The sequence below is a fragment of the Aulostomus chinensis genome, chromosome 9 (genome assembly GCF_037954235.1).
Source record: "Aulostomus chinensis isolate RoL2024-O1b breed Wild chromosome 9, RoL_Achi_v1.0, whole genome shotgun sequence".
Taxonomy (NCBI): domain Eukaryota; kingdom Metazoa; phylum Chordata; class Actinopteri; order Syngnathiformes; family Aulostomidae; genus Aulostomus; species Aulostomus chinensis.
Window position 1 is genome coordinate 25,236,046 of NC_141328.1, and position 13,866 is coordinate 25,249,911.

Consider the following 13,866-nt stretch of genomic DNA (forward strand, 5'->3'; position numbering starts at 1 on the left):
AGTTCATTCTGCTGCAATAAAACAGATGAGGGAGTTTTCAAAGGCATCGTGCTGGTCTCACCTTCAGAGTCAACACCGCTCACACCTTCAGACTGACTTGTGCTTTCCACACTGCTGCAACAATTTACCCGTCTGTCACACCAATTTCTGCCAAATTATCTCCATTTATTTCCCAAGCAGCCGTAAGAGACCCTTATTACTGTGAAAGCCTTTCCCATGACACACTACTCAAGGATCGGGAACCCCATGGTATTATACTTCTCAAAGCTGTGAAAATCCTTGTCAAATCAATGCACAGTTCTGTCGGGTTAACCACAGATTCATTCTGTGAGGAAAAGGGTCAGGTATCTGGAGATGTCAGCTCGGTCTCATTCTCACTACAAACCCATTCACGCTCTCTTTCCCAGTCCAAAAAGGCTGCCGCTTGCTACAGTGCAGCAACTTTTATGGTGGTGATTATAAGCCAGACGATGATGACTGTTAAAATCCTCCAATTACCAGTGAAAACACACAAATAAACATTTGCACTGCTGCTGCCAAGAACTCCATCTGCTAGCGCCGAGGAGAGGGGGAAAAGGGGGCTAAGTAATATTTTTTCCATCTCTCTTTCTGTTTTTTCCTTGTTAGGATTATCCCAGAGCTGCATTTACAGATCACTTTGCTGAGTTCATTAAGCTAATTGAATGGTACATCCACTACTCTTTTTAAGTTGGTTGTGTGAGTGAGTGAATGTGTGGTTGCGTGTCTGGAAAATGGTGATGGAGGTAGAGGGGGCTTTGGAAAGGTTCGATGGCTCTTTAAAAACAGAAGTTGAGGTCCACGTGTGCACACGATAAAGCCGACATATGTCCCAACCATTAGTGTTTTCTATGCTCCTCTTTCACACACACCCAAACACATATTTATACTTCTGATCACACAAAGCCCCTCCATCCCCCTGAGACTACGGCCCACCCCTCTGCTCATTGCCCAGCTGTATCACTTTGCCTCTGGACAATTCCCACTTGCCGCGTCAGGGGGCCTAATGGGCCGCTGCTATTCAGCAGCAGATTAAATATTAATATCGCCACGATACAGAGATTGCAGCGCATCTCCAGTTACAATAGAGATACACAGATCAAAGTGCCACGGCAATAGTGGGTGCATGAAAGCAGGAGTGAAAACTGCAACTAAACACTACCAGGGAATCACTTTCAGACATCAAACTGTAGTGTGGTGAGGAGATGAAGAACTTTTTGTCTGTGTTTTCACAAGGATTGGGTGAGAACGTGTATACAAAGCTGTTTTTTCGTATTACTGAGCACTCATTAGCCCTGGTTCCAAAGAGGACCCTCCCCCCGCTTCTACCTCCCCCTCGGTGCTACATTTGCCCTTTTTATGAGCTCTCCTTTTCCATTTTTTCCCCCTCCCTCCTCTTCTCTCCTTTCTCTTTTTTTTCCCAACCCAACACGGAAATTGAAACTATATCTGGGCTTATCTGCAGCCTCCCCGTGCATCAACTGCCGAGATGTTTAGACAAATTTTATGCATTATGCAGCGCAAATATCAAAACAGTTCTTGGCAGTGCCAGCAGAAGCCTCATTAAAAATTCCTTAATTAAATCTTCTTGCAAAATGTAATCAGTCCAAGGAAGAGGTTTTGTGTGCGTGTATGTGTGTGGAGAAGAGGGTGTGTGTGTGTGTGTGTGTGTGTGTGTGTGTCTGTCAGTGCCAAGGCTTTGATTTGTGCCCTTCATGTTATGGCTTGGAGAAGTAATCATTAACGCCAAAGCCACTTTGGCTTTTCAAATGCTGTTTTTCTTTCTTTTTAAACTGAATAAACAAACAAGTGATAATCACCTTCTAGTGTCGGCTCAAAATGAATCCAGAATGGGGGACATTGTTTTGTGTCCTTTGAAACGCGAGATACGTCCCCTCCCCTGATGTTGTTGTCACAGTTGGCGTGAGTGACTGACTTCTTCGATCAGTCTGTGTGAACTCAGGAAAACCTTTTCTTTTGCTCTTATGTCAGTCACTGTTTAAGAGCTACGTATTATATGTATATAGTCATATGTATGCATATATGTATATATATATATATATATATATATGTATATACACACACATACATGCATATGTATACACACACACACACACACACACACAGATAGACACTGAGTGTATTCAGACAGTTACAGTACGCTACCATCAAACCACTTCATTACCTCCCACCCCTCTATTTCCTCTCAACACATAAATTGGAGTCTTTTCTCAATCAATTCAATGCACGCTGAACATCTTCATACCAGTCTGCAATCCAGTTACATCACTGAATAAAACACCATCAGCAGATAAAAAGGTTCGTCTCTGTTTGGGTATATCTTTTCACTGGCATTAGTGTAGCACATTGAGGGATTTGCGTACCTGGCAATATATTTCTGGTAGAGGTTGATGTCGTCGCTGGCGGGTTTATCTGGTGGCAGGCCATTCCTAATGCAACAGCAAACACAAAAGGGACAGGATTAATGGTGAGGTTGGGCTGCCTGTTGTTAATAAAAACAAACTGACACAATATTTACTTACAAGCTACTCCCAAACTTTGCACTATCAATATACATTTTCATGTGCCATATGAATCAGGGAGAGAAGGAGCACACTTTGATGCATGGTCTCCGAACCAATGGGAGGCAAAGTGCAGGAGCAAGAGGACATTAATCTTTTATGGGGTATTTTGGTGAGTGCTCGTATGCAAAACGGGATAATGGGGAGGTGTAAGACGAGCTCGGAAAAAGGTATTTTCTGATCATCTCGTAAGGCCTTGGCTCTTATGTTGATGTGCACTTTTTTTTTTCCAGTCTGGACTCAGTCCAAACAGAGATGTAAGAAAACACTGAAGCTTTTAGTTTCAGTTCAAATCCAGAGTGATTACCATCATATAGACACATGCTGAGGGAGCCTGTGTACGTCTCGTCACCTGTGATGTGACTCACTTCGCTACAATCTGTGGAGCGACGGTCATAACACAGTACCGGTCCCCCTCAGCAATGGCATTTAGCTCCATGTGTACAGCTCCTCACGGGGGATGACCTGAGGTTAATCCGGCCCAGAGGGGAGGATGCGCTGCCAGACCGTCTCCCTTGCACCCCCTCTCTGTGTACAAGCACTAGACTGGGTCAGTTAGCCAAGCTTGCAGCTCCGCTGAGCCCCAACCCTGACAAAGGCCAAAGCCTGAGGGGGAAGTGCCTGAGGGCTCTTGAACAGCGTCTTTGATAGGTCTAGACTAACTAGAGACAAGGTCAAAACCAATCAAACAGACTCTGGGAGCTGTTTCCTACTGCTAGTGCACACGACTGTAGCTAGCTCCCCAAACCCCTCGTTTGCTTCCTTTAAAGTGCACTCGTCAGGCAGTGTTGAGTCTGCCCCTGTGACTCTCCGGGAGGTTAGTCATGGCTCCAAAGTAATTAAAGGGAGAGTTGTTACACCCTAGCCAAACCAAAGAAGTCAGTCACTTTGCGATGACTGCGCTAAATCAGTCTCCACGGAGTGCTAAGACGAGTAAACACTTCATGTGCCTTCGCAACTCATCATGTCGTGGATCTATTGGGCACCATGCACTATTTCACACTAAGTTCCTGTTGGCTGCTGTAGCGGTAGCAATTACCTTTGCGTTAGGCTAACTGACTCGCAGTAGCAGTTAAGTGCAAGTGAGCTTCACAGTAGCTCCAAGGTGTTCCACTGAGAGACAATCAGTGTGAAAGAGACACACATCTGAGCTTGGAGTCTTTCAATCTTCCAATAAACTTTTTACTATATTAAATTATTATTTTTAATGAATGATTATGTCATCTATTAACTGAAAAGTACATTCATGCCAAAGGACTATAACCTATAAGGTCATAAATTTCCCAGACAGAATTTAAATTATCTCTATTCTTTCTCAAAATGTCTGTTTTTATAAACGTTTCATGAGGACGGATGTTCGAGCTGACTTACTTAACAGAGGAGACGGTGCCAGTGGTGATGGAGTCAGTCTTCGAAAAGCTGGACTTCAGATAGTCGGATGCGTTGAAGCTTATGTGTCCCGTCGTGTCCATCGTGAGTCCAGGGGCGATGCTGGCCCCAGCTGCAACCATGGCGGGGACCCCAGGAGCTCCAGGGTTCCCTGGAGCTGTTGGAAGGACGCTGGGCATCAGCGAGGCTTCGGGCGTGCCTGGCATCATCTTCTGAAATGTTCTGATGTCATACTTCGAAGGGCGGCCAACTTTGCCGGTCTTAAATGCAATGGCGCCCCCCATGTCAGGGTTGCCCTCACCAGGCTTGAAAAGGTTCAGAAACTTGACGTTCTCCAGGTCATACTTGGACGGTCGCTTGTACGCGTTACCATTCTGCTGCAGGCTCTCACCCCTCTTCAGTTTCTGAATAAAGAAGTCATACTTGGAGGCTCGGGAGGCCATGTTCTGGATGTGAGAGGGAGTGGATGGCTGCGCAGCTCCCAGCTGAGGTCCTCCTGGCTGTTTGTGATCCAAGCTGGAGGGGTAGATCTGTGCCTCGGCCCCTGCGAGGCATCCCGAGGTCTGAAGCATGGCTGCACTCTTGTCTTGGGTCAGTTTTGAGTTGAGGTCGTCTGGTTTGGTTGGGGAAGCACGCATGGGCCAAGGTAGGGTCTCACCTTCTTTTAGCTTGCGGATGTACTCTTCATACTTGGAGAAGCGGGCGCGCCGTGAGGCCTCCTCACTGCTGAGGGATGAGGGGTCTGAGGTAGCGGCTTTGGGCTTCTCAAAGCTGATCTTCTTGGTCAGCTCATCCCTTACCTGATGGTCATCGTATCCGAACATTCCCAAAAACTCATTCATGGTGTTGGCTGCATAGTCTCGCAGGGCAGATGCTTCTCCTGAAAAGAAAAGCTCATATGTAACAGAACTTGCAGAACTCTTTCAAATACTTCCTTTTTTTTTAAACCAACATCATTTAACTTGATCGATGATTTTAAATTTTAGTGAACCTTAGTCTTAAATAACTATAACAGAGTTGACATGTGCTAAAATACCCCACAAGAAGCCTAAATGTCTCAAAACAATGCTCTCTGGCAAATATCAAACTTTCACGCTGCTACTCTATGCATCTGTTTTTCTAAATTCTAAATAAAATGCATGTATAAATAACACATTTTGTTTTCTACTTGATGCTCTTATTCACATTATTTCAGAGTTGTCGTCAATTTCACAACCGGAAATGCCTGCACTGCAAGCAACGACGAGTATGTATGTGTGACTGTGCATGTATTAATGTCTTCAAACAAGCTTTTGCAGTTTTGGTTTCACTATAAGTCAGTACAGTATCAGTGACACTGTACAAACCAACACGTTTAAAAAAGGTTATATACTCATTCATTGCTAAATTGTAAGACTTAGTTTGAGATGAAGAACTTAATATGGTAGATATTTTACATGCAAGAGCATAAAATCTAGAGACTCGCACTCCAAGACAAGCTGGTGGGAATTTTGTTTTTTTACTTTTTAGAGCTAAAATGACACGATCAATTTCTCTTGATAGTTTTACATGATGACTTATGTTGTACTGTGTTAAAACTTAAGTGAAAACTAAAGCTTTAACTGTCCCCTCAGCAATTATGACATGTTGAGTGCAATTCACATCATATTGTAATATTATGGTATTACAATAATGAAATGATTTACAATTTAATAATAATATTATTAATTCTTCAGTCACCTTTGAAAGTGAAACAAATTAAACCATTCCTCAATATTTTTTATACATTTGTGAACCCACATGAAATTGAATTGGACTTCCTCAAGGGTATATACAACAAATGTTCGATATATAGCTAAATTGCATTATGCACAGATAAATTCTGGCTCATTAACTTTCATTCAGATTAGTGTGAGGGGGTCAGAGAAAAATAGCGAAAAAAATAAATGCAGTGGAGGGACAAAGTTTTGAACATTTTAGAGCTGTAAAAAATAAGGTGCAGAGACAAGTGTGTGTGTGTGTGTGTGTGTGTGTGTGTGTGTGTGTGTGTGTGTGTGTGTGTGTGTGTGAGAGAGAGAAAGGAAAACGGTGGTGTTTTGAATCAAAAAAGTCTTTTGCATGTTAAGCAAAATCATAAAACACAGGTATGCTCGTAATGCACCACATGATTTCACCCGGGCGTCTAAACCCCTGGCCCTTTTAACTCATTGTTGGCACAATCTTAAACTCGGATAAATCTATTTTCAAATGAACCCCCCCCCCCCCCCCCCCACCAAAAAACCCCAAAAAACAAAACAGGTTTTATTGCTTTTTCATCACCGGAGTACACACAAGCAAGCCAGAGGCAATAACACCTACCACCCGGGTAATTAATACACAAATATTTCTGCTCTTGTCTCAAATTTCTCCTCAGTTATTGCTAAATGAGTCGCTGTGCTCTGCTTTTCACATCTCCTGCACAGCATGTAAAATAATCCCCAAATTTCCACTCGCTGCTTTGGGGTTGCTCTTCTGCGTGGTGGATTAGTATGAAAGAGTATCTGGTGGATCGAAAGGGCATGCAGAATTTAAGAGAAATGGATCGGGTATTTCAGAGGAAATACCTGCGTGTTCGTCACAGATCATTTCATCAAATCTACCATGTTTTAGAGTGACACTGAGTAATTACTGCACACTGCAGTCAAATTTACCTTCTTCTATTTTTTTTTTTTTTTTGCTGGGAGTTTAATTCTGTTTTGTGGCAATAAACATCACAACAACAAAAAAAAAGATCTACAGCAAGAGAGAACACGTACTTATGCACATATCAGGTGTGAGCATTCTTCTCTTTCAAGTTTGGTGTTGACTTTAGCTCTTGGATAAAGGGCATCTCGGGTCACGGTATATCATATAGCTCTAAAGTTAGGGCAGACCAGCCCACACTGGAATAAGACAGAAAACCGCTCTACACTTTACTGCCTAAGGGAAAATTAAGAATAAGTTAGAACGCAGATCTCTGTATCCACTTGTAGAAATATCACATTATTTAATATTTTCAAATGCATGCCAATTCCATATATTCTTCACAGGAGTCACAAAAAAACCCAAAAACATGTCTTTTTGGAGCTGGATTAATTCCTTATTTTCAAAAAGAGAATAGTGTTCGCCAACCTGGAGGTCTCAACATCTTTTTTTTTTTTTTTTGTAAATTCTTTTATTCCATTTATTTGCTTATACAATTACTTTCACTTTCATTAAAAAATTGCAAAGTGTCCTTATTTTTGTCATTTGCTTCAATCTAAAATTGTGTAAATGAGTCTTCTACTAAAGCTCTATTGTGGCCACTTAACACTTCTGATACTACGGTCAAATATTGTCATAAATCCAAAATAAATAACTACAGTGCTTGACGCTCACTCTTTGTCCTCCTCTGCACTAACACACCTGACGTCCCTCAACATTCTCTCTTTCATTCTCCTCATCTTGACACATTTCGGCCATTTAAAAAAAACAAAAACAAAACAAGACGCCGACCTGCCTTGTTTACGTTCGAGACGATTAGGCCACATTTTCCCCTTTCCAGATATGATAACAGATGGGCATTATATCTCCTTTTAGCTGACCAAACATGGCCATCAGTGTGGCACAGCTTGTCTGCTCACAGGACTGAGAGGCAGAGGTGTCGCTGATGATAAAGGTGCATGCTGGTGGCTATATATGGACTAATCTGGAGTGTGAATACCCTCTAAAGGGTGTCCGTTTTGAACCACACCAGCACAATGTAAACCATAAATGTCTCTGAGGGTTTCGTAATATTGTTTAAATGATACATTAATCTAAATAGAGTTTAAGGGAGAAACTGTGATGGAGTGTATTTGCTTACACGGGCAAATCACATCATGTGCATTTGTTTGGGCTAATCTGACGAACACAAAACTGCACAGAGCTTCAAACCTCCTGGCTGCTTGGACCGTTAATTAGCAGCCAGTAAATAGAGAGGGCTTTGAAACAGATTAAAATGAACAATAACCTTTTACAGTGAACCTAGAATTGCAAATAGAAGTCATGGTCAAGCCTATTTGATCCATCGCTATGAGCATCTCTGTCATTGCTTTCATACTTTTTATTTGTTGCTTTTTCCATTGACTGGCTTACAAGGGCTCTAATGCGACATCTAAATTATCTAGGAAAAGTATTCTGGGGTTTTGCACTGATAGGAAATCCGCACGATGCCTCAATGTGAGGAGTTAAATGTTTTGAAGGTCGCAGTTTCTCTCATTGATCTTGCAATGTTTGTTAATTACATTGTCACTGATGTTGTGAGAGATAATTAAGCCACTATGTTTATATGCATAATTATGTGCACTCCGCATCAGCCTTTGAAAGACAGCGGCGAGAGAGAGAGAGCGAGAGGAAGAGAGAGAGAAAAATGTTTTAATTGTGAGCTGAGCAGAAACATGGCAATATAGATGCCCTACTTACAATCAACAAAGAGCAACTCTGAAAAAAAAAAACACTCCAAAGACAAGATTTGCAACTGATGCAGCGTGCTCTCCCCGCTGTCTTCAAACGCTTTGTTGAGAGATGTAAAGTAGTAAAAGAGGAAAAGGTGTAGGCCTTCTGCACAACACAAATGCATATTTATCAACAAATTAAAACCACACAATTTTTTTGCTGGGCTGCCTCTGAGAAGCGCTTTACCAGTTAATCAGAATTTACCGCTGCACAGATGGGGGGGGATATAAAAGAAAAGTGCATGACTCTTAGGTGGAAACCTAACCTTAGATGAAAGACCAAAAAACTGCTAAACTGAGGTGAGCGAGCATAAAACAAAACTTGCACCACAACAACAGGGTGTTGGATACAAATGTCTGTTTTTTTTCCCCCCTTCCTCGGAGTGTTTGTGAAACCTGGTTTATCTATTCATATAACCACGCATCCCCCCCCCCCCCCCTCCTATTTACAGCTCTGCATTTTAACTTCTGCTATACAAAGGCCAGTCTCTCCTAAAGTGAGCATGAGTCTAGTTACAAGGGTCACAGAGTGGGTGACTGTAAACGGTACTTTCTGAAAAGATTGTTTGTGCTGTTAACGTGTACTAGTGCTGCCTCAGACTCTCTGCCAGCTTTATCTATTTGATAATCATTGAATTATACTGCAGGGACATCATGCCACAATTAAACAGGGGTTATTAGGAGTCATTTACAAGAGCACGAGGTTGAGCTATTTATTCAAATATGTTAAGGTCTGCTAACTGAAATATGTGGAGTCTGTAACGATAACTTTCTCTTCCACGGCTCCCTCGATGTAACAGAGGAGCTTGGAGCAGTGGCTAAGTTTAGTGAGCTTAGGGAAAATCAAAGACTCAATATGTAATCCTGGGTGTAATATGAAGCTTAGCCTGGCCCTGCCATGTGCTTTTGGCCAACAGCTGCTACAACTGCCTTACGTTGTAAGCCTACTCCGTTTATGAATTTCTTCGTACAGTTGACCACACACTGACAAGTTCCTGTTTTCCCCTCTGGCTCGCCAGATGAACTGTCTTTAGGGTAATAATGTCACTGGCTATTCATAATGTAACTCTAGAGTGTCTCTGTCCAATAATGGGTACATTTAAGCTTATGTGGATGTGGCAATGTCACCCACCCTCAATACTATGAGGTGGGTTGTTTAGAAGGGCAAACTGAGCGGCGCTCTAAAGGCCAGTTTAGGCCAAAGATTGACACTGAGACTGAACTGTTGCAGCGGGATAAACTGTGGGTCTCAGCTCGACTGAGGCCAGCAGGAGCATCGGTTGGTTCTGCTGCCAGTGGTAAATAACTCACTGTCGGGTCTAGTTGCAGTGGTGTAAACTGGCACACTGGTGCACTGCAGGTAGTCTCTTCCTGAATCTCTGGTCTAAACTGGCCTTTAAAAGAACCGGTCCTCAGATCCGAGGATAGAGAGGTGAAATGTACCTGGTGAGGAGAAAGGTGCTTGGCGACTCTGGGCTTCGCTTGGCAGCATGTAGCTGTCAGGTTTTGAAGGCCTGTCTTCAGCTTCTTTGTCGTCATGGTAACTGCCATCCTGAGACCCTGCCAAGGGCTCTGCCTCTTCTGCATTGTCTTCCTCATCGCTACAGCCTTTGGGCTGTACCATGTACACACCCTCAGGAGGGCCGTCTTCATCATTGCTGACTTTGAGCTCCTGATCATCCCCGCACTCAGGAGCTGGCGGCTCCTCGCCGTACTCGCCATTGACCCACTTCTCGATGGCCTCGCGTCTCTTCTGGTCCTCCTCTAGGCTCTGACTTAGGCTCAGGCTCTCGTTGGTCTCGTCATCGTAGTGGGAACTGCCACGCTCACTGTTGTCTGCTATGCTCTGGTCTCCCTCAGCATTCTGGGAGCTGCTGTCGAACACCACCTGGCGGCTCAGCTTGGCACAGATAGCATCGAGCTTTAGGCCACCTTTCCTTTTGGCGGCCATCTTGGATTTTCCTGAGGTCGTTTCAGTGCATAAACTCCTTTCAGCTGATGTGAGAGAAAAACAAAACAAAAAAGAGACGGATTAGTTAAAGTTGTAAAACATTTCAAAGTCATAAATGTGAACTGGCTTTTAAATGCGCAATAATGAAACAAACTGACTCAGAATGGTAGTTGCTGCTATTAATAACAGGTGAAAGCACTCAACAATAACAGCACAAGACTCAAAGGACACAGACAGATACTGTACATATCTTTCTAAGTCACACCTCGACGGTCAGCTCAGTTTAACAGAGGTGGAAAAAAAAGGGAGAAAAAAAGCGCTGGCAGCTGAAACCACAGGCAGATAGGTATCAGACCCCCTACGGTACGACAAGCAGCAAATACACTGCTACATAATCCTTCACATGACAGCGCTATAGAGACACTGTGAAATGTTATCTACACTTTCACCTCAAGAGGCTGTGGTCCTGCCACTGAGTGGGGGGCTGCACAGCATTAGAGCTGTCAGGATGTGGAGCGAAAAACGCTGAACACTTTTGGGCTTTTTGCGATCTCCTGTCGGCTATTCATAGGAATTAGATTCAGTAACTGTTTCTGTACAGGCTGCTCGTGTCACTTTATTACACGAGGAACATGCTTTTACGCCCCCCCCCCCCCTTGCTGACTTTTACTGTTGATCCAAACAAGACAGTAACACAGATACATCATGCAAAAACATGCCGTAGTTACCATGTTTTACATATCTTTACTTAACGAGACATACTGCACAGTCTCAGCATTTTTTTAGTTTTTTTTTTTACCCGCATGTGGCCCCTCTGAACAATAGAGCATGTTAGAGTGTGCTTTGGGGTAGGAATGGGTGGCATTATTTCAACCCAAGTGGGGCTATCTTTATAACATGTCCTCTGATGAGGCAGGAACAGCTGCCTGTGGCATTCCATATCCAGAGCTGCCTTTTTAGGGCAGAAACTGCACTCTGTTACCTTTCACTTTATTTCCAGAGCCACCAAAGTTCACCTTCCGACAGCACTTTCCAAACTCAAAATCAAGGCCAGATCTTTATCAAGGCTGTAAATAACTAAAAGTATAAAGCATTTATGATATTTCAAAAAAGGGAGAACTAACGAGAATCAAAACAACTTGACAGTTGTTCTGTTTTGTTTTTTGTTTTTTTTCAAATTTAGTTTAACATAAAGCTTTGTCGGTTAAAGTGGAAATGGTTAAACGCCACAGTAGACCTGTGGAGTTCTCCATCTTACAACACGCTATGCTGGGCCACAGACGCACCATTTCAGTGGAGAGAGAGAGAGAGAGGGAGACAGAGAGAGAGAGAGGGGGGGGGGAGGTGTGATATCAGCGGTAACAAAGTTCTATCTTTAAGACTTAATCCACTCTCTGTAACAATGAGTGCGAGCCTCTTCATTTTCCTCCCACCATAAAGCCAAGCACAATCATGTGTGAGCCATTGCTGGCATTATGTAAATCACATTGCTGCAACATAAAATCCTGTTTTCATTTTCTTTTGCAAAGCTACGGAATCATTAGAGGATATACAATTTGAAGGAGTTTACAAATCACCCCATCGCGAGACAATACGCCCCGCGCTCGCTTGCCACACATGCTTTCTCAGTTACTGTATTTACATTGTGGACTTCCTCTCTGAAACAATGACTTCAGGAATTATGTAGTTTTGGGGGTGGGAGGGGTGGAGCGTGGGGGGGGGGGCCTTGTATCAGCGGCACATTATAGTACAATTTAGTGTTAGACAATTGCAGGCACGGGTGAAAGGGTCACCTTTTAGAGGATAGCAATTTTAGAAGAAAAAAAAATCAGCTGGGAAAACTATCAGGAGGTGGAAGACATAAATTTTCAAGTTTTTTTTTTTGTCAGAAATACTCTCCCAAGGAAGATTGAGGTCATTTGGGTGTTGCAGTGGAGGTCATTTTTTTTCTGTTTACTGCGTTCACTATTTCATGCTTTAACTACCAATTTCCTTTGCATTGCAATCTCCAGCGCCTTGTAGGAAATGACCCCTGCTCAGTTGTTTCTTTCCATTAGTGACTATTTATGTATGATTTTCTGTTAACAATAAGAAGCGTGAGTAGGAGCGAGCGAGACCAGATGAGGATCTACGTAAGCCTCTAACTGATTTATCAGACGCCTTAAACAAAGGCTCAAATTTTTTCTTTTTCAGAGGTAAGACATACTTTAAAACAAATAATATCATGAGTGGCCCCCTGAGGAGGGACATGCTATGGTTCAACGGTTTATGGAAGCTGTCTTAACTATTATTTATGCTGAGGGTTTCTGTCCACAGCAGCTTTTTACCATTGCTTACAATGGAGATCGCTATGGTAACACTAAGCTGTTTACCTCAAGTCGTTTGTGTGCATGATAGCGTACAATGATATAAAATCTATGGGGACCTACATGAAAGAACAGTTTTTCCCTCCGGGACCAACTCCCCCACCTCCCAGAGAGTCCAGTAAGCAATCTGCCTTATTAATGAATATCAGTAAGAAAAACAACACTGTCACATGGATCGGACATATTTACAGTCGGTTTTAGCCTGGTGTGTTAATTGTCAATGACGAGACACCTCAGTAAGCACTGCAAGTTGGGGAGGGAAAAAAAAGAAAAAGAGGAGGGATTGAATTTGAACACAACATCTGAAACTAATTTTTCCAAACTGCTTATGTTAACTGTGACACTATTGTTACTGGAAACAGTGCAGGGCTACAAACCAGTGCCATATACTGTCTGTATAAGGCCAAAACCAGAGGAAAAAGTCAGGAAACTATTCTAAATACATTTGGAACAGGTCAGGCTCTTTTTCATCTTCAGTCAAAAGGCATCAAAGTTCTTCAGTGGCTCTGTCTCTTCTCAGAGCCGGTGTTCAAGTCGAGCCCTGAGCGCTGACACTCTTTCACAGCTCTAAGCCCCACAGGTCTTGTTGGTTTTGATGCAGAGTCTCTGTTTGTGTGCCAGAGTGATATCATGCCCAATCAAGTGGTGTTTCAAATCCTAATAACGCAGTTGGAAGTACATTATTTGTGTGAGCGTGCACAACTGTAATCAAAGCAGCTTCGGGTAAAGGATGTGGGACGGTGGCGAGAGGCGGGGTCACGCCTTCATCTCTCTCTGACGTACAAACAGAGGGCGGCATGTGTGAGTCCAAAACACACACTTAACAGGTAGAATACCAAACAACAAAACTTTATTTTTCATTTCAAGTGCAGAGCATAAACACAGCGACTCCCTGCAGTGTTTGTATGGCGCGAGCACACAGGAGGGTCTGTCTTTAAGAGAGGTAGATATTAACCTGCTCAAACTAAAGCTTAGCTCTTCACCTAATCAAACACAGGTACAGGGCTTGTTGTAGATTCCTGCTGAGATCCAACATGACTGACACCGGGACAACCCCCCCGCAATATCTGGAGTTAATTAATACAAAC

General features: G+C 43.0%; 1 protein-coding gene across 8 annotated transcripts in view; it reads right to left on the reverse strand.

Moving 5' to 3' along the window:
* Positions 1 to 13,866, reverse strand: part of casz1 (castor zinc finger 1) — a 172,238-nt gene that overhangs the window by 21,663 nt on the left and 136,709 nt on the right. For all 8 annotated transcript variants that reach the window (XM_086214523.1, XM_086214521.1, XM_086214522.1 and 5 more), the window contains 3 exons: positions 9,905 to 10,456; positions 3,972 to 4,869; positions 2,403 to 2,468 (listed from right to left, as the gene is read on the reverse strand). In XM_086214523.1, the coding sequence (XP_086070649.1) occupies positions 2,403 to 2,468; positions 3,972 to 4,869; positions 9,905 to 10,412 (1,472 nt within the window). In that variant the 5' untranslated portion in view covers positions 10,413 to 10,456. The remainder of the gene's footprint in view (positions 1 to 2,402; positions 2,469 to 3,971; positions 4,870 to 9,904; positions 10,457 to 13,866) is intronic.